Source organism: Callospermophilus lateralis, chromosome 9 (genome assembly GCF_048772815.1).
Source record: "Callospermophilus lateralis isolate mCalLat2 chromosome 9, mCalLat2.hap1, whole genome shotgun sequence".
In the NCBI taxonomy this organism is placed as follows: Eukaryota; Metazoa; Chordata; class Mammalia; order Rodentia; family Sciuridae; genus Callospermophilus; species Callospermophilus lateralis.
In genome coordinates this window covers 1,007,445-1,033,846 of record NC_135313.1, presented here as the reverse complement: position 1 = coordinate 1,033,846, position 26,402 = coordinate 1,007,445, and the positions used below count along the sequence as shown (strand labels likewise).

The following is a 26,402-nucleotide window of genomic DNA, read 5'->3' as shown; positions in this document are numbered from 1 at the left end:
GGGTAGTGACTGCATTTACAGGTGGCACAGAGAAGCACCTGAGCCCTGGACCCTCCAGCTGAGCCGCAGGCTTTGGGAGGCTCCTTCTCTACCCTGAGCCGTTTCTGTGTGGGGTCAGCTCTGCAGCACCTACAAGGCCTGAGGCCTCCATGGTGCCCTGCCCAGGTAACAGGGGCCTAGGAGGGGGCTGTGAGCTCCCCTGCAGACAGGAGGAGGGCCGGGAGGGGGCCGTGGGAACCCAGACAGGAGGAGGGCCGGGGGGGGGGCTGTAGGTCCCCCCAGACAGGAGGAGGGCCGGGGGGGGCTGTAGGTCCCCCCAGACAGGAGGAGGGCCGGGGGGTGGCCGTGGTTCCCCCCAGACAGGAGGAGGGCCAGGAGGGGGCTGTAGGTCCCCCCAGACAGGAGGAGGGCCGGGAGGGGACCGTGGTTCCCCCCAGACAGGAGGAGGGCCGGGAGGGTCCGTGGGTCACCCCTAGACAGGAGGAGGGCCGGGAGGGTCCGTGGTTCCCCCCAGACAGGAGGAGGGCCGGGAGGGGGCCGTGGGAACCCAGACAGGAGGAGGGCCGGGGGGGGGCTGTAGGTCCCCCCAGACAGGAGGAGGGCCGGGGGGGGTGCTGTAGGTCCCCCCAGACAGGAGGAGGGCCGGGGGGGGGCTGTAGGTCCCCCCAGACAGGAGGAGGGCCGGGGGGGGCTGTAGGTCCCCCCAGACAGGAGGAGGGCCGGGGGGGGCCGTGGTTTCCCCCAGACAGGAGGAGGGCCCGGGGGTGGCCGTGGCTCCCCCCAGACAGAAGGAGGGCCGGGGGGGCCGTGGGTCACCCCTAGACTGGAGGAGGGCCGGGGGGTGGCCGTGGTTCCCCCCAGACAGGAGGAGGGCCGGGAGGGGGCCGTGGTTCCCCCCAGACAGGAGGAGGGCCGGGGGGGGGCCATGGCTCCCCCCAGACAGAAGGAGGGCCGGGGGGGCCGTGGGTCACCCCTAGACTGGAGGAGGGCCGGGGGGTGGCCGTGGTTCCCCCCAGACAGGAGGAGGGCCGGGAGGGTCTGTGGGTCACCCCCAGACAGGAGGAGGGCCGGGAGGGTCCGTGGGTCACCCCTAGACAGGAGGAGGGCCGGGAGGGTCTGTGGGTCACCCCTAGACAGGAGGAGGGCCGGGGGGTGGCCGTGGTTCCCCCCAGACAGGAGGAGGGCCGGGAGGGTCCGTGGGTCACCCCCAGACAGGAGGAGGGCCGGGAGGGGGCTGTGGGTCCCCCCAGACAGGAGGAGGGCTGGGAGGGGGCTGTGGGTCCCCCCAGACAGGAGGAGGGCCGGGGGGGGCTGTGGGTCACCCCCAGACAGGAGGAGGACCAGGAGGGTCCGTGGGTCACCCCCAGACAGGAGGAGGGCCGGGAGGGGGCTGTGGGTCCCCCCAGACAGGAGGAGGGCCGGGAGGGGGCTGTGGGTCCCCCCAGACAGGAGGAGGGCCGGGAGGGGGCTGTGGGTCCCCCCAGACAGGAGGAGGACCGGGAGGGTCCGTGGGTCACCCCCAGACAGGAGGAGGACCAGGAGGGTCCGTGGGTCACCCCCAGACAGGAGGAGGGCCGGGAGGGGGCTGTGGGTCCCCCCAGACAGGAGGAGGGCCGGGATGGGGCTGTGGGTCCCCCCAGACAGGAGGAGGGCCGGGGGGTGGCCGTGGTTCCCCCAGACAGGAGGAGGGCCAGGGGGTGGCCGTGGTTCCCCCAGACAGGAGGAGGGCCGGGGGGTGGCCGTGGTTCCCCCAGACAGGAGGAGGGCCGGGAGGGGGCTGTGGGTCCCCCCAGACAGGAGGAGGGCCGGGGGGTGGCCGTGGTTCCCCCCAGACAGGAGGAGGACCAGGAGGGTCCGTGGGTCACCCCAGACAGGAGGAGGGCCGGGAGGGGGCCGTGGTTCCCCCCAGACAGGAGGAGGACCAGGAGGGTCCGTGGGTCACCCCCAGACAGGAGGAGGACCAGGAGGGTCCGTGGGTCACCCCCAGACAGGAGGAGGGCCGGGAGGGGGCTGTGGGTCCCCCCAGACAGGAGGAGGGCCGGGAGGGTCCGTGGGTCACCCCCAGACAGGAGGAGGGCCGGGAGGGGGCTGTGGGTCCCTCCCAGACGGGAGGAGGGTCAAGATGGGGCTGCAGGTCCCCCCGAGACAGGGGGAGGGCTGGGAGGGGTCATGGCATGGTAGGGCCTCCCTCTGCGACCACTACCTCCTCCCCTGATGGTCATAGCTGATCAAGGGGGAGAGGCCTGGTCCTGCCCACGCCAGCCCCACCCTGGGCAGGAAGTCTCAGCGCCTCAGTCACCAGTTCCCAGCCTGTGGCAGCCTCTCCGAGAGCCTGCTGTGTGCAGGCAGACGGGAGGGCCCCGAGGGTGGACACCTGCTCCCCTGAGCCGCTGGGCCCTGGCACGGCTCTGTGCTGGGCAGGGCAGGCACGTGCTGGCTGCAGCGGGCCCCCAGGACTTCACCCCCGAACTGTCTGGAAGGCACCCAGAGGTGTGCCACCCTTTGGGTGGAAGCCAGAGTCCTGTGCTCCGCCCGTGCCTCCTGTGCCTGGGGACTTGGCCAAACTGGGCTGTCCTCCCCAGTGACCGAGGGGTGCGTCATTGCCAATGGGAGATTTAAAGACTGGGCTTAGATTTTTAAAAAAAGCTTCCCAACAAAATACTGGACTGTCTGAGGCTAACCTGAAAATGAAAGAAGCCTGGGGTGGACATGAGGACATCGGAGGGGGCCAGGCCAGACCCCCTCCACAGGCAGGCTCTGCCACAGCCAGCTTCTACCTCCCCCAAGGCAGCAAGCCGGGCAGCAGCGTGGGGCCTGGACCTGGCCTCCTCCCCACACAGGCCTGGGCCCACCTCATGGCTGAGATGTTACGGGACTCTGAGTGGGCTCTCAGGGCTCTGGGGTTCTGGGGACAGTGAAGAGAACATCTGGGTGCCTGTGTCTCGCAGAGAAAGGTGGCCAGGAGGGCGTCCAGTGGTTGGGGCCAGGAGGCCCTGGGGAACCTGGGAGCTGGCCTGGTTCAGCGTCCCTCCGAGGGCCTCGGTATTGGGATGGCAGCAGGGAGGAGGGAAGAGAGAGCCCTGGGGGGCCCAGCCACCACCTGGGGGCAGGGCGCAGACTTCACTTGCTGGCGGATGCTCCATTACACTTCAGTAGCCGCGGGATCCCCCGAGAGAGCAGGAGGAAGCTTCCAGGCTGTGGTGGGGTCTGTGCCTGCTTCCCTAATGCACTGCGGGCTGGGAGGGTCCCTGGGGGCCCCAGGCAGCTCCAGGGAGCCAACAGCCTGCCATCAGGGGGTTGGCTGCCCCTCCCTCTCCTGCGTGGAGAGGCCCTGATTCCCCCTGTAGCAGACAGCCAGCCTGGGTCGGCTGTCCTTAGGGGACTGGGTGCCAGAGGCGGCCCTCCCCACCCAGGTCCTTCCTGGTACCGGCGAGGAGGCAGAGGTGAGGTGTGTGGCCTGTGGGTCTGGGCTCTGGGTGATGGCCATTCCTTCTGGCTGACCACAGCAGTGCTGAGCACCAAGGTCAGCGCCTCTCACAGTGGGGCAGCTGAGACTAGCCAGCTGGGGAGGGTGAGGCCGAGGACCCGAGGCCGGTCACTGTGCTGACTACCACTCCTGGGCATGAGACTTCTGCCAAGTCCATGTGGACCGAGCCTGGGGGCTGGGCTTGGCCCTCCTGGGCTGCCCTGTAGAGCATGGGCCAGGGAGCGAGGGACCACAGTGGACGGTGGAGTGGAGGGCTCCACCCTTGAGCAGCAAGGTAGGGAGGGACAGGGCTGCTCTCAGAGTTCAAGGAGTGGACACCCTGACCCCAGATGTGGGTTGGGCTGGAGCCTCAGGGGGATCCAGGAAGGACCTCTGGGCCTCGGGCCTGGGGTCTGTGCCCTGTGCCTGCTTCCCTAATGCACTGTGGGCTGGGAGGGTCCCTGGGGGCCCCAGGCAGCTCCAGGGAGCCAACCTTAGGGAGGTGGAGCATTCTGGGGGGCCATTGCTGTGTGCGGACGGGTCCAGGGAGGGGCAGGTGTGGTGCCAGGAGTGGCAGCAATGCTGCCTTGGCCCTGTTCTGGGGCCCTGACTTGGGACCTTAGGCCAGCAGGTGGGGCCACTGTGTCTCCCTGTGGGACCTTGGCACTGCTGGGCCTGGGCTTCCTGTCCAGCACCTGAGGTCCTAGAGGGCTTGGGTTCTGCAGGGTGGGGCCTAGGCGCTGGGCTGTGGACTCCAGCTCCCCCTGCCTCCCTGTGCCCAGCCCCAGGCTGGTCCCAGGAGGGGAGGGCTCTGGAGATGGGAAGGGGAATCTGTCCGTCTCTGCCACCTTGGGCCTGTACAGCGGGCAGGGCTTAGTCCTTGAGGTGACTTTGGGTGTGTGGGCATGGGTCAGGACTCACCTTCACCTGGATCCCTGCCCAAGGGGCAGCAGGCCATGGGGTGGGGCGGGGCCTCACTCCCTGGGGTCCTTCCTTCTGCCCACGCTGACCTCCTGTCCCTCCTGCAGCCCCAGGACCATGAACAGCACTTGCAGCACCGTCTCCTGGCCCCCTGGGCTCAAGCACGTCTTTGTCACCTACTCGGGCACGCTGATGGTGCTGGGCCTGCTGCTCAACGGCCTGGCACTCTGGGTGTTCTGCCGCCGCATGCGGCAGTGGACGGAGACCCGCGTCTACATGACCAACCTGGCCGTGGCCGACCTCTGCCTGCTCTGCTCCCTGCCCTTCATGCTCCTCTCCCTGCAGCACACCTCAGACACCCCGCTGTGCCAGCTCTCGCAGGGAATCTACCTGGCCAACAGGTACATGAGCATCAGCCTGGTCATGGCCATCTCCGTGGACCGTTACGTGGCCGTGCGGCACCCGCTGCGTGCCCGAGGGCTGCGCTCCCCGCGGCAGGCTGCCGTGGTGTGTGCGGTGCTCTGGGTCCTGGTCCTGGGCTCCCTGGTGATCCGCTGGCGCCTGGGGCTGCAGGAGGGCGGCTTCTGCTTCCGGAACTACGCCCGGCATGACTTCAGCACCACCACTTTCTCACTACTGGGCTTCTACCTGCCACTGGCCGTGCTGGTGTTCTGCTCTCTGCAGGTGGTGACTGCGCTGGCCCGGAGGCCAGCCTCCGAAGCCGGCCAGGTGGAGGCCACCCACAGGGCTGCCCGCATGGTCTGGGCCAACCTGGTGGTGTTTGTAGTCTGCTTCCTGCCGCTGCACGTGGTGTTGACGGTGCAGGTGGCCATGGGCCTGTCCTCCTGTGCAGAGCGCAAGGCCTTCAGCCGGGCCCTCTTCATTACCAGCAGGCTCTCGGACGCCAACTGCTGCCTGGACGCCGTCTGCTACTATTACATGGCCAAGGAGTTCCAGGAGGCCTCCGCGCTGCCCACGCCCGCCGGCACCAAGGCCCACAGGAGCCAGGACTCTCTGAGCCTCACCCTCACCTAGAGGGCACTCCCTGTGGGCCAGGTCTCAGGGCTCTGGGAGGGGCAGCTTGCCAGGGCACCTGGGGCCAGCATGGAGCCCCGAAACAGACCCTGGCCTCACCTGGTCGGCGGGCCCTCTAGGAGGCCAGTGGAAGGGCTGGACCCAGGTTTGCCGAGCCTCGGTGGCTTTGCTGCTCTCCTGGGAAGGGACAGGGACAGCAGCCAGAGGATGACTCCTGAGGGGGTCAACCCCAAGGACCCTGGGACAGGGACACACAGCTGTCACCCTAGAGCTGACTCCCTTGGGGCGCCGGGTGGGCCTTGACACCTGCCTTCTTCTGTGGACCCCTGGGCGGGAATAGAGCTGTCCGCGGCGGCAGGCCCTGGCTGGGGCTGCAGTGGCCTGGGTGTCTCCCTCCTTCCCTCTCTTTCTCCCAGGCCCCTGCCCCTCTGCTGAGCCTGGTCTTTCTGGGGCTTGGCGGCCCTGGGGGCTCTTAGGACACGCTGAAGCCCTCCCGAGGCGCCAGGCCCTGGCTCCGCCCCCCACTCCCCTGCAAATGGCACCCAGCGCTTGCTGCCTGACGGACACCCAGCCTCCCTCCCACCGCCCCTGAGCCTCTGAGGGGACCTCGGGCAGCCCTGGCTCCAGGCCTGTGGGGTGCGGCCTGCAGCGAGGTCTTGAGGCCCTTTATGGAGGTGGGGCTCAGCCACTCCCATCAGAGCACCCGCCAGCACCCGGAGCTGCTGCCCAGGCAGCCCTAGCTTGTTACCACCTGCCAGTCTGCCTCGGACACTCCCCAAGCCCCATGCCTGCACTGGGCATGGCCGGGTCACACTGTCCTGGGCAGTGTCAGGTGAGCAGGGCAGGGACAGTGCCGGGCAGCTGGCAAGGCCCTGTCCTGCACTGTCCCCACTTCCCGCCTGCCGTTTCCTGCTGCAGGTAGCCCTGCCTGTGCCCGGAACAGCACCACCAGCTTCCCTGGGATGGGGCCCACCACGTCCACTCCATGGCCTCACCCTGTCTTGGGCTGGGCTCCCCATACCCCTCGGTCCCTCCAGAATCCTTCCCAGCCCTCACAGAAACCCCACCCTCTGGACATGTATCCCCGCCCACCGGGTGGGCAGTTTCCCTGACCCTGACCCCCAGACTTACACTTCCAAGAGGCAGGAGGTCCACTGAGGGTCTTGCCCTAGGCTGGGAGTCTCCAGCCTGGCCAGTGGGGCCGAGGGGTCTGCAGGCCCCCTGGTCTGCCTCTCGCCAGGACTAGGGATCCAGGGGGACAGGCGGACCAGGCGGCAGGCTCAGCTCAGGGAACCAAGGATGGCAAAGAGCTTCAGGTGAGGGGCCAGGTGGCAGGAGCTTCCAAGAGCCCAGTCCTGAGAGATGTCTGCAGGGCCACCATGCACAGGCCTGGGCTGTCCCCCCAGTCACCAGCCGTGCCCATGGGCTCTGATCACCAGAGCAGAGGGAAGCAGAGCACCAGAGAGGGAGAGTGTGGGCCTCTGTGGTGGCCAGGCTCCCTGCCTGGGTCCCGTCTTGCTGGACACATGGCCCTCCTTGGCTTCCTTGCCCACACAGGGAGATTGGGGGATGGGGGTCTCCAGCTGCTGCACCCCTCAACCCAGCCTTGGCTTGGGGATGTAGAGCCAAAGCTGCCCGTGTCGATGCCATCTCACCCTGGAACAGCCCCTCTGACCTTGGGCAGCAGGTGACCCCAGGGCCCTGACCACTGGGTGAGCCAGCTCCTGGCGTGGGCAGAAGGCAGTTAGCTGGCTGCCCTCGTCTCTTGCCCCCAAGGCCTGCCTGTGCCTGGTATCAGCCTGACCTTGGCCCAAGCCCTGGGAGATGACCAACACGCTCACGGAGCAGGCCCCGGCCTCCCCCCTTGTCCTGCTGTGCACAAGCAGGGGAAAGGAGAGGAGCCGAGTGCCCAGCACTGCCGGCCAGGCCGGGTCTGCTCCCCTGGGGTGGTGGCCAGGACCACTTCAGGGTCCATTGCCTGGACCCATCCTGGGCCCACCTCAGATCTGGCTTCCTGGCACTAAGTGCTAAAGCCTGGGCTCCCAGGGTCTGGGGTGGCGTCTTGCTACCAGGGGAGAGTGTGCTCAGGACCCTGTCCTTCCAGCCTGCGTGGGAGCAGGCCTCCGGGGGACTCCCAGGCCCGAAGGGGTGGGCACACATTCCCCTTCCTCCTGCCTCTCTCTCCAGGAGGCCCCCAGTGACCTGCCAGCAGGCGAGGCCTCGTCTCTGTGGCCACAGGGCAGCAAGCCCAGGTCCCCGTCTTTGTGACATCAGTCCTGGTGTGGGACTCGTGTAGCCCGACCCAGGCTCACCCTCTCCCTGCCAGGGTGCCTGGCGGAGGCTCTGCCTCGCGGTTGGAGGGAGATTTCCAGAGGCTTCTGGTCCCGGGAATCGCCTGCTGAGGATCGGCTCTGGGACCTGGGACTGAGAACACAGGGCCGTGGGGCTGACAGCACCCTGGGCACCCAGTGGTGATCCTTCCAGTAGCCTGTCCCCTGGGGGGTGCCGCCAGCCCTAGTCCTCCTGGGGGCACTTGTCCCCGGCAGTGTCTGCAGTACCACCTGCTAGACCCAGGGTCCCGCTGAGGAGGACGCGGGGCACACCATCTGCTGAGAGGACCAGAGGAGTGCGTGTGGAGGACAGGCATCCTGCAGGGGCCGAAGGAGCATGGGCAGTGCCCGCAGTGGACGGCAAGGAGTGGTCCTGCCCGTGGGCCAGGAGCGACCTCTGTGGGGGCACCCTGCTCTAGCTTGCCGTCGTTGTCATGGGCATGTTGTAAAACTGCTGATGGCTCCTGGGACCCAAAGCCTAGGAGGTGGAGCTGGGCCCCTGCGGTCCCCCAGCCCCGTGTTCCCCTGCCCCTCTGCTGGGCCGTCGGGAGCAGCCAGGAACAGCCGGCTGTGCTGTGGGCTTTCACGGAGGGAACGCTGCTTCCCAGAGGCCGTCTGCAGATGGTCACCCGTGGCTGGACCGGAGTTAGCTCCTGCTGTCCCCATGGAGGGCGAGTGTGGAACCCTAAGTGGACAGCCGTGGGCAGCAGGTTAGCAGAACAAGCCGACTGAGTCCCCAGCGCAGGCACAGCAGGGCTGCGTCAGCCACCAGGAACCTTTCCCAGCTCTCCTTCAGAACTGGGCCTGCTGCCCTGGGAGCGCCAAAGCAGCCGGGGGTTCAGGAGCCGGGGGCGCCGTCCAGGAAACCCAGCCGCCCTCCCTTTACAGAAAGAGGCAGCAGCAGGAGGCCCTGAACGGAGACTGCGGTCTTTTCCTGGGTCTGGCCACCGACAGTCCGCCTCACTCTCTGGCCTGAAGGGAACCTTTCACCACAGCAGGAGCTCCCACCCACCCTGACCCCAGCACCGGCCCCCGGGCAGCACCAGCTCCCGCCTCAGCCCAGCCACCTGCAGCCAGCTCCCACCAGGTCAGAGGGCCCTGAGGTGACCGCGCAGAGCCCCCAGGACCCCCTCTGGTGAGTGGCTTTGTTGGCAGAGCCAGAGCGCCTCCGCAGAGTGTCTGGTCACTTAAGCCGAGGGCTGGGCCGGGCTGCAAGGAGAGGCATCTAGGGCCGAGAGCCAGCCATCGACAGGCTGCCACGGGAGGTGTCTCCAGGAAGCGCTGTTCATCGGGCAAGGGCCCAGGACTGGGGGGCTGTCCGCAGGGGAGCAGAGAGGGGAGGTGGGCTGCACCGGTAGTGGGCCTCCAGGAGCCCTGAGCTCTGTGTCCTGGGCCCACAGACACTAGTCGCCCCTGGCGAGCTGCTGGCCGAGGGCTGGTGAGCTCCTGGCTAGGGACAACAGGGCCGGTCCTTCAGGCCTGCATCCTGGTGGGTGAAGAGGTGGCAGGACTGCAGGCAGGGAGGTCTCGTGACCCCGAGGATGCTTGCCAAGGCAGGCGCCTGCAGGGGCCTAAAGCTCAGTGGCATGGTGGCTGACGAGGACATGGGCAGATGTCTCCAGGCCCTGAGAAGCCACTGGCCCCGGCACTGCCTGGCCAGGTGAGCTCCTGGCTGCAGAGGGGTGCGACCTGGAGGTGAGGAGGGAAGGAGCAGGTAGCTAGGGTGCTGGTGGAGGTGTGCCGAGGGGGTCCTGGGGGCCCCGGCGCCAGGGAGCCTGGGTGGCTTCCGCAGGGGGTCCTGGGGGCTGAGTCCTCCTTGTGTCCATGGCCCCTGGGGCCCCCACTCCCAGGCTCACAAGTCTGCAGCTAGAGTGTAGACCCTGAGCAGCCCTTGGGGTGGCCACAGACACGAGCGGACCTTGCCAGGGCCCTCAAACACGGACTGAGCCACTCACCCTCTGACACTAGGTGCCCGACCTGTCCCAGCCCACGTGGGGCATCTGAGAGTCCACTCCAGGTCTCCAGGGAGACGAGGCCAGAACTGAGCTTCTAGCCGGCCAGGAGGGGTGGTGCCTGCCTGTGATCCCAGTGACTCAGAGGCTGAGACAGGGGGATTGCAGGTTTGGGGCCAGCCTTGGCAACTCTGAGGTCCCAAGCAACTTAGCAAGACCCTGCCTCAAAAATAAATAAATAAATAAAAATGAAAAGAGCTGAAGATGGAGCTCAGTGGTCCCAAGTTCAATCCTCAAGAGAACAACAAAAGAGAACCGGAATTCAAAGTCTCAGGCAGGAGAAGCCTCCACGGTCCCAGCCTGGCTGGACTGAGATCAGCTCCCTGCCATTTTGGGGGAGCCAGAAAGGTCAGCGGTGGCCATCAGACTCAGGCCTCCTGGGTGAAATGTGAGTGCAGGGCAGGAGCTCTGCTGTTCTGAGGGCCAGACCCAGGGTTCTCTGCTCCAGGAAGAACCCGAGTCCCTCCCGGGGCCGGAACTTTCTGCAGGGCACTCAAGACACAGAGGCTGAGGAGTGGTAGGGCCACCCTCAGCCAAGAACACGCGGCTCAGCCATCGATGGCTCCAGCAGGACAGTCTCAGTGCCCTCTGCACACCAAAGCTGCCCCGTTACGATGGAGAAGCCATGTGTCACCATGGAGGCCACCATCCTCCCAGGGTCACTTGGCCTCCTGGGGAAGGAGCCCGTGCCCCCCAAGGGTGGCAGGTGACAAGTCCTGACTGTGCTTTGAGGGTCTCAGGACAGGTGGCCATCGACCACCGAGGCCAGGTCTGACCGCAGTCCTACCTGCTGGCAGTGTAGAGGGGTGGACGGCGACCAGGTCACGTGCAGGCTGGGTTTCCAGGAGCGCCTGTCCCTGGCCACTGCCCCTCCCTTCCTTGAAGGACACAGAGCTCTAGATTCTCGGCCACAGTCACCGCGGGTGGGGTGGACAGAGAAGGGTGAGGAGAGCTGGACCTCGGAGGTCGTTCCCTGGCTGGCCCTGGAGTATCCAGGGGCCTGTGCCGCCTACAGAGACCCCATAAAATGTGCTCTGGGAGCCCCGACTCTGCCCGATACCACTCAGGGTCGGAGGCAGAGGAGAAGGCTTACAGGAGACGTGGGAGGCCAGGTGCCTCTCTGGGCTCCACAGCGTCGGGGCTGGAGGGCCGGGAGGCAGAGTCCACAGGGGCAGGCCACAAGAACACCAAACAGACGTGCTCTGGCCAACTCCAGCCAGCGGCACGGGGCCATCCCGTCAGGAGCCCACCTCCTGCGCCACAGAGGACCGTGAGCCCCTGTCCACAGCTGTGGACAAGCCCCCAAACTCACTGAGCGCTGCTCCAGGCCTCACTAGCAGACCACGACTCAGAACAGCCCCAGGAGGCAGCATGTGGCGTGGGGTTGGCTGTCCCCACCCCGTACAGCAGGCACGGAGGGGACTGTCCACTGGGCATCTCTTGTCGCTGTCTCTAGGGCAGGTCCAGCTTAGGTGGAGCAGCTGGATCTCCAACAGCAGTGAGACCAGACAGGGAGGCTGGGGGTCGGGTGGCAGCAGGGAAAACAGGGTTTCTGGGTCCCTGGGAGACAAGCCCTGGAGCACGGGCCGAGAGGTCCGGGTCTGCTCAGTGTTCGTGAACCATTCACCAGTAAGAGTCACATTTATATGATGCATATTTACGAAACACTAACCTAAAATTATACTTCTGCCAGTCTCCCCTTGAGATGTGTGATTACTCAGATCGTAACAATAAAACCAAAGAGAGAAAATCGAGACTCTTTTAGAAGACAAAACAAAGTTCTCGCTGTGTTTCTGTATATTTTTGTCCCACTCTCTAGTATAACAAAGTATTTTAATTGCCCTTCTTCCAGAGAGAACAACATGAAAATACTTGTAGGAGTTGGATCTCAGTAACCCACAGCTACAGAACATAGTCCAAGAATCACGGTCTCTCTGATTGAAGGATCATTGAAGAGAAGTAGAAATAGGTTATCTGAGCAGCGCGAAGAGTGTCTTGCTATGGGTCTGGAGTTCAGAAGTGGGCTCAAGGGAAGGTGGTCACTTGGAGGCCACTGTCCCCCGGGTCAGGCTGTGTGGACAGTGCTTGGTTTAGACACGAGTCTCAGCTCCTCAGGGCAGAAGGGCCTCCAGAGGACAGAAGCAGAGGGTCTGAGCTTACAAACCCCAGAGCAGATGGCCCCACCCAGGGACAGGATGAGAAGGGATGGGTGCCCCACCCAAGCCTGGGGAGCAGGCAGGTGGCGCAGAGGCTGCATTGTCCAGGCAGATGCCAGTGGAACTTCTGATGACCACTGGATGGCCACAAAAGCTGGAGTCTGGGGCAGCCTAAAGCACGGTTTAGGTTTCTGACGGCAGAGATGCCTTCCGGGAAGGCCGGGGCTGCCGGGGAGCTGTGGGCCTGGGTGGGGCTCCCCACCCTGGAGGGGACCAGAGCCTTCGCTGGCCCTGCTGGGCCCCAGGGCTGCGCAGCAGCAGGGCAGCCTGATGCCAGCTCCTGGCTCCCAGGCCACTGCCTGCTCTGGCCTCTGGCAGGTCTCACCACTGCCCGGCCCTTCGAGGGGCAGGCTGGGGGCACAGCCTGAAGGGGCAAGGCTCACAGAGATGAAAGGCCCCGTGCGTGGCTGGACTGGTTCTGGTGGGCAAGCGCAGGCTGCCCGGCCTCCTCCCTCCACATTAGATACGCCAGGCGGGCTGGGAGCTGGCTCCCCACAGGAGGGCAGCCCTGAGCAGGCCAAGCCCGGCTCTCCCGCTGCCTTGGCGTCCTGTGGCTGTGGCCAGCCCTCTGGCAGGCTGGTGGAAGTGGGGGAGCTGGAGGCCCAAGGCACGGGAGGGACGTGGGCAAGGGAGGGGCATCTGTGGGGCCAGGTGTGCCCCGCCCAGCGGGCACGAGGAGGGTGGTCGGGGAGGGGCAGCAGTTCCTCTGGCTCCAACAGTCCTGCAGGGGTGTCTGACAGGGGTCTTGGCCCTGCACAGGCCCTGGCTCCTGCGGTCAGATCCCCCCCTCTGGCTCAGCCCCGCCACCTGCCGGGGGGCCTGTCTCTGTCTGACCTCTGCCCTGTCACCCCTTCCTCAATGCACCCCGGAACTGCCCTCTAGGGCAGGTGACGTCTGTCCCCTCTTTCCCCAGGACAGGCAGGGAAGGGGCTCAGTACTCATGTCCCTCGGCTCCTCCAGTGGCCTCTGAGCTTGGCCCCATCTGCTCTCCGCCCGGATGACCATTCCCACTGGCCCTGCACACTGGTTCCTGCTCGGGGCAGCCACCCCACAGCCTCAGAACAGCCACCCACTCCTGAGCACCTTCTCCTCCTCCTGTCACACCACAGTGGAGCCCTGATGACCCCCAGCCCCTGGGACTGTGACCTCCAGGCTTCATGTCCTCTCTGACAAGCCAGCGCCCAGCTGTCTCCGAGGCGTTCCCAACTCCTCTGGTCCCTCCTGCTGGCCATTTGTCCTCAGGAAGAGGCCCATCTGCACCTCAGGACAGGGTGCCGGGGTGGGGGTCCTGCAGGGCACGGGCCCCTGCCTCGTGGTCCGATTCCCTCCCACCCGCAAGTCCCGGGGCTGCAGGAGGCACTGGCCAGTCACTCTGTGGGCACTCAGTCGCGGCCTTCCTTGGGTGTGTCTCTGAACCCGTGGTGCCAGGCAGAAAGATGGCAGCCCAAGGTGGCCACCTCTGAGGCGCAGCTCCTGAGGGCCGGCACTCTGTGGTGGCCCACCACCCTGGTGGGGGTCGTGGGTCCGTGCCACAGGCCCCTGTGCAGCAGCTGCCTCCTGGGGTGCTCGTGGCAGGTGACTTGGAGGGCGGCAGAGCTGGGGCTTGGAGGTGGCCACAGCCCAGGAGCAGGGGAGGGGTGACGTGGTCCTGCGGCCAGGAGCCCAGGCTGAGTCACAGCTCAGATGGAGGCTTTGAAGGAGGTGCCCCGCCTGGGGCTGGTGAGGGGGGATGTGGGTCCCACTGTGCCCACACCCTGGGGAGGACACCAGGCAGGCAGGGCCACTGTGGGTGCTCCTGACCACACCAGCCTGTGACCAGTGGGGCCGGTAGCCAGGGGTGCAGGTGTGGCTTTCCCAGAGGTCAGGTGGACGCTCTAGCCCTCCTCCACCCTGGACTGTAGGGCTGGCCAGACGCACACGTCACCTGGTCCCCGCTCAGCACGGCTCCTCCTTGGAGCCCGGGGTGATGGCTGGTCTGAACGTGTCCCTCTCCTTCTTCTTTGCCACCTGTGCCCTCTGCCAGGCAGCCAGGAGGGCGTCCAGGGCCCTGCTCTCGGCAGGCGCCTATGCCAGCTTCGCCCGGGAGGTGGCTGCGGCGGCCCAGCTGGCAGCCTGCTGCCTGGAGATGCAGGTTCTGATGGAGATTGGCCCCTGGGCAGGGGGCTTTGGGCCGGACCTGCTGCTGACCCTGGTCTTCCTGCTCTTCTTAGTGCACGGGGCCACCTTCGATGGGGCCTCGGCCAACCCCTCTGTGGCCCTGCAGGACTTCCTCATGGCGGAGGCATCTTTGTCCAGCACCCTGCTGAAGCTGGCAGCCCAGGGGCTGGGCATGCAGGCCGCCCACGCCCTGGCCCAGCGCTGCTGGGCCTGGGAGCTCAGCGAGCTGCACCTGCTGCAGAGCCTCATGGCTGCACACTGCAGCTCGGCGCTGCGCACCTCTGTGCCCCAGGGCACCCTGGTGGAGGGCACCTGCGCCTTCTTCTTCCACCTGGCCCTCCTCCGCCTGCCGCACAGTGCCCCTGTGTACAGGGTGCCCACCCTGGCCCTGCTGGTCACCGTCATGACCTACGTAGGTAAGACCTGCCTCCCTCTGCGGGCCCTTCAGGACCACAGCAGGAGAGGGGTGCTGGCCAGAGCTGCTCAGCCCAGGTTGAGGCGGCCACTTCCTGGGGCCCTGATGGGTATGTAGGGCCAGCAGGCTGGACGCAGGGTGGTGGGGAGGCACCGGCCCCTGCCAGCTGTCTCCCAGCCAGCTCCCAGCTGCCTGGTTCATTCCAGAAATGCCACACCTGGTCCCAGGGTCAGCCCAGCAGGTTCTTCAGGGCCTGGCCCCAGCTCTGACCTGAGATCCCCTGAGTCCTTTGACACACCCCCAGGAGTGACAAGTCCTGAGGGCCATCTCCACTCACGTCCCCACACTCCCTATGGGGCTCTGAGATGGCAGTGCCTTCCTTGCCCCACACCTGTGGCCCCGTCCCAGCCAGGCTGACCTCCTGACCAGACTTCCTGGGCCCCGCTGTCCTGCTCTGATTCTGGGTCCTAGACCTCAGGCACGGGCACTGGCTCCACCAGGGGGGACTGTCCCTGAGCAGGCATCTTACACAGATGGGGCTGTACCTCAGTAAGGACAGGCCCGGCACGGGGCGGGCAGCCGGTGGCCTGGACCACCAAGGCGTGGAAAAGGCTGCCCGAGTCCCACACCGATGGGGACACTGAGGTGAGATGAGCCGGGGGCTCTGCAGGGACAGGCTCTGTGGCCCGATGGCCTGGGCTCGGCCCCAGCGCAGACGCCCAGGCATCTCGGGTGGCCAGGGCACAGACCTGGTCACCACCTGTCTGCTGGGCTGTGTCCCGTGGCCACCTGCTCTGCCCTGCCTGGCCACACTGCCTGACTGCTGCTGGCCCTTCAGCACCCCCCTCGCTCCTGTCCTCTCTGTGTGCCCCCACCTCCTGGCCTCTGCTCTGTCCCTCCCCGTCTCCATCTGTCTGTCTCCTCTGCCTGTCCATGTCTGTCTCTCCTTCTCTCCCTCCAGGTCTCTCTGCCTCCCCGTCTTGGCTCCCTCCCGGTCGCACTCAGAGGCTGCCTCCTAGTAGGCAGGGTGTTGGAGGAGGGTTGAGTCCTTCTTGGGCCAGGTGTGGGGAGGGTCTGGACCCTTGTCCTGGCTGCCCTGAGGCCTTGGCTGCCCTGGCCTGCTTCTTTGTGTCCATAAGCACAAGGGCCCGGGTCAGGAGCTGTAGCCAGTAGGCCTGCAGTGTGGTCTCGGGGGCTCGGGCCTGGCCTGGACCGGCAGCGGCAGGCTGGGCCCACACGAGGCCTGTGTGCTCCGTCTGCAGCTGGGCCCTACACGTCCGCCTTCTTCAACCCCGCCCTGGCCGCCTCTGTCACCTTCCGCTGCTCCGGGCACTCCTGGCTGGAGTACGCCCAGGTGTACTGGCTGGGCCCTCTGACAGGTGAGGTGGGGAGGGTCCCTGGGGCTGGGCTGGAACCCCTGGCCTCCGGGTCCCACTGCCTCGTGTGCTGTGGGGGATGATTTCACAGCAGCTTGTGGGTCTGCAGCGTCCTGTGGGAGGAGGGCGGGTCTGCAGAGCCCAGGGTCCTCTGCTGCCGGTTCTTGAGATCACGCAGGAAGGTGTCCGACCTGCTCAGGGGCAGGCGTGGCTCTGTTGGAGGGAGCCGGAGAGGGGAGAGGGGAGAGGGCTCCTCTCGGGAAGGAGAGGGTCGGCATGCCCTCCCGCCCTCCTGTGTGGCTGGGGTCCCAGGGAAGTTTCCGGGGAGTCTCCCTGGACCTTCCTGACCTTGGACTGACGGCCAGGCTGCGTCAGACCTCCCAGCCCCACCCTCCAGGGGTCTCTCCCGTGGACGGGTGGAGGGAGACTTCACTTGCCAACCACTGGAGGCAGCGTGGGTCACTGTGGCCCCCGATGACCAGTTCTCATCCGCGTATCTCCGTCTGTAAAAGTCACCCAAGCCATCTTCTCCTTATCCACAGGCGGTGGGCTTGGGGACCACAGGTTACTTGCTGCGGGAAGCAGTATGTCCTGTGAGTCAGGCCAGGCAGGGCTGCAGCAAACTGCTCTGAAAACAAAGCCGGTGGGTCAGCATGGTGGGCCCAGTCATGGGCTGTCCCTCGCCCTCAGGACCCCTCACAGCTGCCGTCCCTTCACTGTTCACTTGCTTCTCAGCTTCCCAATCTGTGCTGTGCTTCTCCCTACTGTCACCACCTTGGCTGGCTGGCCCTTTGGCAGAACCTTGTCCATCATGTAGAGCACTTCAGCTGGGCAGAGCACATTCCAGTAGCCGTCATCATCCAGAAAGTCCCAGTTAAAATCTGCCCCTGAGAACCAGGGGCTTGGGGACAGGGCCGTCTGGTGGCTAAGATGGGAAGCCGGCTGGCTGAGGAGAGGTGACTGCCCCAGTGGTTGGGACCCTGAACAGGTGTCCTAGCCGTCAGCCTGGCCCTGCTCTAGAGGGGCTGTACCATGTCCACCTAAGGAATAGAAAAGGGCACCCGAAGAGTGTCAGCAGCTGATCATGGGGTTGTCCTCAGGACACAGAGGGGCTGCTGGTGTACCACATGTGGTCAGGCCAGGCTGGCCCTGGCCTAGGTGGAACTCAGCGAGTCGCCTGGCGGACCACCACCCACAGGTTAAACCCTTACCTCAAACCTGGCTGGCTAGCCTTCCCAGAGACCTGGGGACTGGGTGGGAACTGGAATTCTCAATCCTGGATTCCGCACAGAACGTGGGGGCTAGGAGGGAGTCGGCCAGGCCCGGGCATGGACCAAGGCCCCGCTCTTCTTGGCCCAGGCCCACCTCTGTCCCTCTCCTCCCCTTGCCCCTCCCAACAGTACACAGTGCCCCCACGATGCAGGTGACCTTCCTGAGGTAGCCTGGGAGGAGGGGCTGAGCAGGTTGGGCCTGGCTTGGGACCCCTGTGGGATCCCAGCTCGGGGTCCCAGAGCATGTTCTAGAAGTTACAAGCTCCGCATAGCTCTGACGGGCTTGTCTCCATCTCCAAGGGAGGACCCCAGGCAAAGGGGTGTGGCCAGGAAGAGCCAGAACAGGGCCAGGCAGGAGCCCCCTATAGGCCCCCACGCCTGGAGGGTCTGGGCTGTGGTGTCTGGTCCACTCTGCGGTCTGACTCTGTCTCTCGTAGGCATGGTCCTGGCTGTCCTGCTCCATGAAGGTTGCCTGCCCCGCCTTTTCCAGAGAAACCTGCTCTACAGGCAGAAGAGCAAGTTCCGAACCCCCAAAGGGAAGCTGGCCCCAGGTTCTGAGGACAGGCGGGCACTGGCGGCAGGGTGCAGTGGCCAGCAGCTGGGGCGGGGCAGAGCCGCTGCTGCGGGGCTACTGCTGAGCCGCCTGGCTCGGTGAACGCCAGCCAGGGTCAGCGCTGATGGACCTGGGGCCCCGGAGCCGAGGGGGCCCCAGCTCTCCTCCCTGGAAACCACTTGTTAATAAACGGTTGCTCGGTGCCTGTCTCCCTGGGCCTGAGAGGCCTCTTGAGGGCCGGCGGGGCGGGCACTCGTCTTCGACAGGCTCTTTCCTGCTTCTTGTTACAGAATGAGAATAAAGGGTGGGCCCCAGTGCAGGGGGAGCCTGGGCTGAGGAACGTCTCCTGGGCCCAGGAAAATTGTGGGTGTCACCGGCAGCCTGGGACACGGAGCTGGCCCAGGGCCCTGGGAGATGGCCGGGGGCCGACAGCGGAGACTGACTGCAGGGTCCGGGCCAGGTCCAGGGCCCTGAACCTGGTGGCCACGGAGTTCCCTGGCCACCAGGATGATGCCTGCTCACCCCAAAGACAGGAAACCTTGTCAATCTCCAAGAATAATTTCCAGGGGCACCCCATTGTCCCATGGAACCCCAACCGTGGAGCCTCCACCATTTCCCCCTCACACCAGAGCTGATCTGGGAATTCCCACCACGAGAGGATGAAGGTCCCCTTCTGTGGTCCCCAGAGTCCCATCCGAGAGGGCAGGGCTGCAGGGCTGTGCCATGTCCCACTCTGTCCTGTGGGAGCAGCAGCCCTGACCGGGCTGCTCTGTGGGGAGGGTCTCCCTGGGGACCTGGTGAGGCCTCTCTTCTGCTCGCCTTCCAGTGAGGGGACAGAGAAAGGTCCTCCGGCCCCTCCCGTGGCTGCCCCTTCACCCCTCTAAGTCCCCTCACCAGGCCGCTGGCCAGGAGCCTCAGCCTCTCCCTTCCCCTGCTTGGTATGACAGCCTGGGGAGGGGGTGACAAGGAGCCCAGGTCCCTAAGGGAGCGCTGGGGAGCAGCCTGCAGCCGGCCCGTGTGGCTGCCCTGCCAGGGCTCTGCAATCCCGGGTCACACCAGCCACCACCCCTGTGCCCAGAACGGGAGCAGGCAGAGGTGCTGGGCAAGCTGCAGCCTGGGGGTGGTCAGGCTGCTACAGGTGCAGAGGGGCTGGTCCAGGCCAGGCCTCAGGTCAGGGCCCAGGGAGAGTGCCAGGCCACAGTGGGCATTGCTGTACCTGCAGGGATGGGGGCCTGCTCATGCAGGTTCTGGGGGCTCACGCAGGCAGCTGCAGGGTGGTTGGCATGAAAGCCACCTAGTTGTCCAGCCCCACAGGTGCATCCCATGGCAGCACCAGGAACTCGTCCAGGTGCTCAGGCCCTGCCCGCACCACCAGGCCAGGCGGCAGCGGGCAGCAGGGTGAGGGGAGCCCAGGGGAGGTCGTGAGGTTTTGGAAAGGGTGGCTCTGGGAGAGACTCCGCCTGGGCTCTGGCAGTGCTGGCGGGGCCAGAGGGGGAGCTTGCTGTAGAAGGCAGACTCTGGATTGGGCGGGTCCCCAGGATGGCAAGACTCACTGTCCCTGAGGAGGGGCTGTGGGGCAGCGCTAGAGACGGCACAGCTGCCTTGGTCCCGACAGGGTCTTTATTCTGTCAAGCCCCCGCGCCTGGATGTCTGCACGCACAAGGCCCTGGCCAGGGGCTGAGCTCCCTGGGCAGTGCTCAGCTGGGCACCGCTGTCCTGCACCTCCTGGAGCCTCGCTGGTAGGATCTGATTTGCCCCACGGGGGAGAGGAGGTGACTGCAGGATCCAGGGAGGGTTGGAAGCACCTAGAAGCCTGTGCTGGGGGCAGCTGACCACCAGGGGAGAGCTGGGCGTCAGAAGCCCCGTGTCTGTGTGGGGAGGGCTCTCAGGGCTGATGGGCCTGCTGACCACTGTCTGTCTGGGAGGCCGCCACTTGCAGGGGAGTCTCTAGCTCTGAGAAACCTGGTGAAGGTCCGTAGTCTCAACTTCCTGTGAACCTACCATTATTGCAAAATTTTGAAAATAAACCCTTTTTGCAGTTTTTTCTGACTTCCCTGCAACAAATCATCATAAAATCATTTTTAAAATGAAGAGTGGGAAGTGCATCAAGCCAGGGCTCTGCCTGGGCGGGCACAGGGGCTCTCCTGTCACAAAGGGAGAATCAAAAGGACTGGGAACATGGCCCAGAGGCCCAGTGCCCTGCTTCAGAGCAGAGTCACTCTGAACTCAGGGGAGGCCACATCACTCCAGCAAGGGAGGTGACCTCCCACAGCCCCCAGGACACTCAGGGTGCAGAGCCCAGGCTGGCCCAGGCAGGGGACCAGCACCCCAACCAGGACCGGCTCCCGGGCCCCTCTGCCGAGGCCTAGCCACATGCCCTGTGTCCAGCAGCCCTCCTGGTACTGCTGCCCACGACCTGATGGGCTGCCCCGCACCTGGCCTATCTGCATCCCTGGGGCCAGGGCCAGGGAGGAGCCCACCACACACCTGAGCAGGAGGCTGGCCTGACCACTCCCCTGGAGCAGCCCCTGAGCCCAGACCTGGTCTTGCTGGCTTTGACCTCTCAGAATGGCCTGTGCTCTGAGTGGCAGTGACCTTGAGCCAGCCCTGCCTGGCCAGGAGACTCCCGTGTCCCCTGAACCATGTTCTTTCTCTGGGGAGCTGAACCCTGGCCTGGGGGGAACCTGATTGGACAGGATCCAGCCAGTGTGGGAGTCGCCCCAACTCCCACCGTGGCCTCGGGCAGGACCAGGCCCTACGGGCAATGGCCTCACACCAAAACTTGGGGTAGCTCTGGTCCCAGAGCCTGGCCACCCTGCTGGGGTCCTGAGGGGCCCAGGCCCCAAATGCTGCCTCAGGGGCCGTGCAATGGCCTAGCATGAACCTGGCACCCACAGGTGAGGGCACCCAGGCGGCTCAGAAGGGGGTGGGCTCCAAAGACAGCACCCCTTGCACCTCACCCCACAAATCTCTCCCAACCCTGCCCCTTCCACCCCAAGAAGCCAGCCCCTCCCTGCCTGGCCACTGGGCAGCAGATGCCATCTCTGGACTGTGCCAAATAGATGCCCCTGTGACCCCCCAACAGACCTGACACAAAGCCACAGCTGAGACACGGGTATGTGTTGCGTAGAGCCACGTTTATTTCCTAGTTGGACACAGCCGTGATGCACACACAGTACAGGGGCCTAGAGCTAACACTCAGGTAAGACACGGGGAGAGTCGCTACGTCGGGGTAGTGGAGTTGACACAGGGTCCCAATCACATATGTACAAGCCAGGGACGCAGCCTCCAAGCTGCAGAGGCACTCAGAACAGACCGACTACAGGAAGCACACCCGGGCAGAGACGGGGCCGTCACAGCCTCTGTCCAACCTGGGGCTGCAGGGGTAAAGGAGGGTGCCTCTGGGGCCCCAGACCTGGCCGAGCTGGCACGGGACCAGCACCACACCCCGCTCGCAGCACACCTTACCACGTTCAGGACCCAGGTGCCCCGGGCTCCAGGGACCAGGATGGATGTGGAAGGCCACTCTCGGCAGCTATGCCGGCAGGACCACTTAGCAGGAGGACTTGGGCTTCTCAACCTCACAGGACCCCAGGAGCCGGCCTCCCCCAGGCCAAAGCAAGGCCAGAGCCGGGCAGTATTAAGCCTTAGAACAAAACCACCAGGAGAGATGGCTGTCTCGACCTCTCACCTCCGTACCAGCAAGAAATGGGGGCCACAGCCAGACCAGGCGCTCCCCTCCGCCTCACAGGATGGGAAGACCCCAAGGGTCTCTCCACGGCACAGATGTGGACACAGCATTCCAGGGGTGGGGGCAACTGTCCTCAGCTGGCTGGGTACGTGGGTGGTCTCGGGCAGGGTGGGCAAACAGAAACCAGGCTTCCCACCTTGTGGACGCACTGCCCTTGGCATCTCCTGTTTCTGCAGACCGACTCTGGACGGCCCACAGGGCAGGGGCCCATCTCAGTGCCCGCCAATGCCAAAATGGCACCGCCCAGGCCTTCATGGGGGGGGGGTCCTCTGAATGCAGAGGGCTCCAGGCTCCTGGCCTTTCCCTCAGCCTGACCCCAGGCAGCAGGTGCTCTGCAGGTTGGCTGGCCTCAGACACCCGCTGGTGGGGGCCCAGACCTTTCCGAGGCCACGGCTTCAGGCTGGCTGACCTGAGTGGCCGTGGTGGGCCTGGCCTCTAGCCTGCTGTGAAGGGTGTGGCCTTGAAATCCAACTCAACACAGAGCAGGGTGCTCTGTCCCGGGTGCTCTGTCCCACCCGCCCTGCCTCGAGGGGTTCACGGGTACCAGAGTGAGTGCCATCTGGATGCTGTGTCTCAGCCCACTGCCCCCACGGTCCACAGGGCTGTAACCTGGTTTCTGCACAAGGTCTACTTCAGTCTGGGATGGCACTGTCCTCAAGGAGCCTCTAAAGAAAGCGCTGCGTGGCCCACACTGCACCGCTGTGGTTTCCTAAGACCTGACGCTCCGACAGAGGCCCTGGGCCCTGGGGACGAGGCAGCCACCCCTGCTGCAGCTGAGCCCGGTGGGAGGACGAGCTCTCCGTCTGAGCTTGCATCTGGTCTTGTGCTGGCTGCAGGCTCAGATCCTGCTTCCACAGTACCACTCACCCTGAGCCCTGCGGCCTGGGGTGAGGGTCCAGAGGCCTGGACGGTTTCCCCAAGGAAAACCTGAACTTGTTTGTCAGCATGAAAGAGGCCCACACACCTAGTCTCTCCCTCCGAGAGTGGCTTGAGCTCACAAGTCAGGGTAGTGCCATCCAGAGACCACCTGGGCTGATGGGGAACCTCTGACCCCCTGGCTCATCTGGACCAAGCAGCAGGAGCTGGCAAGGGGGTGGAAGGTGCCCAGCCCCAACAGCAGCCTGGTCCAGGTGGGCTGTAGGGTTAGGGGACTTGCAGTTTGGTTTCTGTTTTTCCAAATGGGCCTGTGAGTGGGAATTCCCCAGGTGCAGAAGAACCCTGGACAGCCAAGACAGCCTGGCATCTGCCCTCGCCCACCTGCCAAGACATGCCCCGTGCGTGGAATCTGCTCCCTGGGGTGGAGAGGAGGGTGTGTGTGAGGAGCTCCCAATCACAGAACTTCCTCCCAGAGCAGCCTGACGCTCTGCGTCCTCACAGCACTAGGGAGGCCCTGGAGGCCGGGACCCACACCCTGAATGCTGACCTGGCCTGCTGCCCAAGAGCCCTGTGTCTGAACCCAGCCACTGACCCCGACAGTCCGAACACAACTGGTGAGCCTGGCGCCACGGACACCCTGGCCTCCTCCCTCCTGGCCCCCATGGTCTCATCTCAGGTCCGCTCATCCTCCCAATCCTGCTGGCACCACCTGAGCACCTGGAGACCCCACACACCTGGAGGAGGCTCAGAGAAACCTGGCCCAGGAGTGCCTGTCTGCCAACCGGGGGTCCCACGTCCAAACCCCTCTTCCCCCGCTCTGCCCCTAAGGCTGGAGATGCAGAGGGCACAAACAGGGAGGGTGGCCTCTGGGGCTCACAGGTGTGCTCGGAGGCATTAGAAATAAATACTTATAAATAGAACACAGTTATAGTTAATTTCTCAGGACTGTCTCCACGTCACTAACTACTGTATATTAATTATAAGTCTGTCTATGCTTAAAAAAATATTAGAATGGCGGCAACACGGGGTCTTGTGCCCTCTGGCCTCCCTCAGATCCCCAGCTCTCCCCACGCAGAGCAGCTGAGGAAGAAGAAAGAAGGACTCGTGCAGGCTTCCCTGGGGCACAGCTGGCCATAGGCCCAGGCCCGGCACTCCCTGGCAGGGGAAGGCTGGGCAGCAGGACAGGACAGACGGGGATGGGGCGCGGGACAGCCAGTGCTGGCTGGTGGGAGGGCTCTGGCTCAGACCCTCATCTGTGCAGACCTCCTCCTGGAGAGCTTGGACCTGCAGAGGGAGGAGAAAGGGGTGTCACGCTGGGACTGAGCCCCCGCCACGTCCGTCAAGCCCCTGGCGTAAGGGCAGCCCAGGACCACCAGACGCTCAGGCCCTGGCACTCAGCGGGTGAGGCCTGGTGCTGCCTCAGCCCTCCCCACACCCACCAGGCCCTTGTCTGTGACATGGAGGGCCCGGGTCCCCAAGCCTGACTGTGCGCGCACACCACCACAAATCAAGGCCCACCCAGTTAGTGTAGGCCCACCCCCTCAGGACCCCCACAGGATCCAGAAGCAGCTCGGCCCTGCCTAGCGCCCCAGAGGTGCTGGCTGGCAGGGCCCGGGCACAGCCGTACCGGATGGTCCCCGCCAGGAGGGGGTTGAAGGCGTACAGCCAGTCATGCATGTCCTTGTCACTGTTGGCCTGCAGCAGGATGCCACGGTGCTCTGTGCACACCGCGAACGTGTTGGGCGTCTGCAAAGGAGGCCGTGGTGAGAAGGAGCCTGCCGGCACCCACCACTCCTGAGAAGGAACCTGGGGATTCTGAGGTGGGGCTCGGGGAGGGGCGGAACAAAGCCAGGGCGGGAGCCACATGCCACAGGTTCCCCAGGAGGACAGGATGGGCCACTGGCCATATCTGCCCTGCCCTGGGACCACACTCATCACCAACAGTGGTCACCAGGACTGAGCTGCAGCAGGGCTGAGCCCCAGGTCCCATCTCTGTGCACAGGACACAGAGCCGCAGCCCGGGCAGGGCACAGAGGCCGGGCCCAGTTCCTCCCCACTGTCCCCGCCCTGTGGGGGCCCCAGGCCCGGGGACCGGCGCACCTTGAGCATGGCCTGCTGGTCCTCACTGTACTCCACCTGGGCCGTGGAGAGGTTGAGCACAAACCTCTCCACCGTGTCCCTGTCACTGTTGTACATGTAGGCGTAGGGGCGTCGCACCACCACGAAGCGCTTGGCCCAGCCGGCTGTGTGCGGCTCCAGGAAGTGCAGGTACCCCTTCTTGGACACGATCGGGCTGTGGGGCAGGACACCTGCTGGCTCACGTCCCGGCAGCCAGGTGTGGTGTGGACAAACGCAGAAGTCACGGCCCCCCACCCAGAGCCAGGCCCAGGAGAAAGCGGGCCAGAGGCCGGAGACCAGACCCACTAGCCCACCTCTGGCCGTTTCTGGGGGCTCAGAGGACATCCCAGCTGTGGATGGCGAGACCTGAAGAGCAGACACAGCCCTGGAGCTGCCAATCACTGCCCGGTGACACTAGGCCCCGCTCTGGCTCGGACCCCCACCCCCACCCCCCGTCTGCATGTTGCCACAGCAGCACCAGGACCATCGGGGGTGGGGTGACCCCTCTAGAACAAAGTGGTCCCCAGTCTGGGTCCAGGGGTCTGCCTGACCTGGTTCTCAACTGTCCTGCACGTGGGTGAGGGTGTGTGCCTGAGGCCTGGCCCCTGGCTCTGCCCTGTGTGCTCGCTGGGCAGCTCCATGTGGGGCCCACATACCTGACTCGGATTTCCTGGATGTCGGGGACCAGCAGGCGCTGGGGCTCCTTATCGGCCTCTGTGGCCCGCGCCGGGGACAGGGGCTTCTTGGAGTCTGCCTCTGGCACTGGCTCCGGCTCTGGGCTGGCCGGCCGGGAGCGGGGCTGTGGGGTCCTGGAAAGCAGGGAGACACACTGTCTGCTGCCAGGCTCCTGGCCAGGCCACGCCATCCCCTCAGGGACCAGGTGACAACGGGAGCCAGGAGCCCAGCAGGCTGCGTGAAGCCTGTCTCAGGGGTGTGGGGTCGAGACCCTCTCTCCTCCCTTTTTTCTGGTAAAGACAATCTGGGACCCAGAGGTATTTCAAACAGGAGTCAAGCTCCCTGGAATCCGCCATCAGTGGAGGGAGCCGGGCAGGGGCTCCTCCGGGACGCTGTGCCGCAGGCTGGCTGGCAGTGTCAGGGTGCCGGGCACACGGTCCCTCGGCTGTGCCAGGCGGCTCTCCCCACGAGCACTTCCTGAGCTCTGTTCTGACTCACAGGCCCTCCGTCATCCCTGCCCACTTTCTCCGTCCTTATGCCCCTGAGTCCCAGCTTGGGGTACGGAAGCTTCTCCAGGAGCCCGGGCTCACTCACCGCATGTCGGCGGCACCGTAGCGACCTTCAACCAGAGAGGGGCAGGTGGAGGAAGGGGTGAGCGTGGCTGCTCCCAGAGGCGACAGGGACGGGTCCCGCAGCAGGGTGACGGACATCTCAGAGAGCTGAGGGAGAGAGTCCTCCTCAGGGCCTCTGCTGCATCCTGCCTTCTGCTTGGGACACCACCTCCCGATTCGCCCCAGCCTCAGCTCAGGTGCCCCTGCCCTGGAGACGCCCCTCTCCCAGCCCCTCACACCCCTGCCTGCCCCTCCCAGAGCTTCAGATCTGCGCTGACCTAGGTGGGGTCCAGGTGTGGGGCCAGCTCCAGGTGCCCCCTCCACAGCCTCTGTGGCATGTGGCCCCCGGGAGGCTGCCGGGTGAAGGCCGTGGGCCAGGCAGAAGGCTCGCCTGACCTGGTGCAGGGCAGCCTTGGGAGGCTGCGGGAGTGAGGCACCAGACCAGCCTCGCTTGGGAGGGGACTGAGCCTGCAGGATGAGCATCCTCAGAGGAAGGGCCCCGGTGAAAGGGATGGGAAGACAGCAGGGGCCAGGACCACACCATCCTCCCAGGACCCCCGGCCTGGGGTGCCTGCTGCTCAGCTACGAGGTGCCCCTCAGAAAACCCTTCATGACTTTG

General features: G+C 65.4%; 3 protein-coding genes across 3 annotated transcripts in view; 2 read left to right on the top strand and 1 right to left on the bottom strand.

Annotated features, from left to right (window-relative positions):
* Window positions 1-4,504: 4,504 nt before the first annotated feature.
* Gpr35 (G protein-coupled receptor 35) lies at window positions 4,505-5,422 on the top strand. Its single transcript, XM_076866492.2, has one exon. It carries the CDS (start codon window positions 4,505-4,507, stop codon window positions 5,420-5,422), a length of 918 nt encoding a protein of 305 aa, XP_076722607.2.
* Window positions 5,423-13,946: 8,524 nt separating this feature from the next.
* On the top strand, window positions 13,947-17,854 carry LOC143407218 (aquaporin-12-like). The gene is made up of 3 exons (XM_076866348.2): window positions 13,947-14,553; window positions 15,815-15,931; window positions 17,637-17,854. Exons 1-3 carry the CDS (start codon window positions 13,947-13,949, stop codon window positions 17,852-17,854), a joined length of 942 nt encoding a protein of 313 aa, XP_076722463.2.
* Window positions 17,855-20,870: 3,016 nt separating this feature from the next.
* Kif1a (kinesin family member 1A) overlaps window positions 20,871-26,402 on the bottom strand; it is an 88,286-nt gene continuing 82,754 nt past the window's right edge. Inside the window, exons 45-49 of the mRNA XM_076866347.2 lie at window positions 25,767-25,891; window positions 25,154-25,306; window positions 24,480-24,672; window positions 24,007-24,125; window positions 20,871-23,663 (exon numbers count right to left, since the gene is read on the bottom strand). Of these exons, the coding sequence (XP_076722462.2) occupies window positions 23,621-23,663; window positions 24,007-24,125; window positions 24,480-24,672; window positions 25,154-25,306; window positions 25,767-25,891 (633 nt within the window). The 3' untranslated portion in view covers window positions 20,871-23,620. The remainder of the gene's footprint in view (window positions 23,664-24,006; window positions 24,126-24,479; window positions 24,673-25,153; window positions 25,307-25,766; window positions 25,892-26,402) is intronic.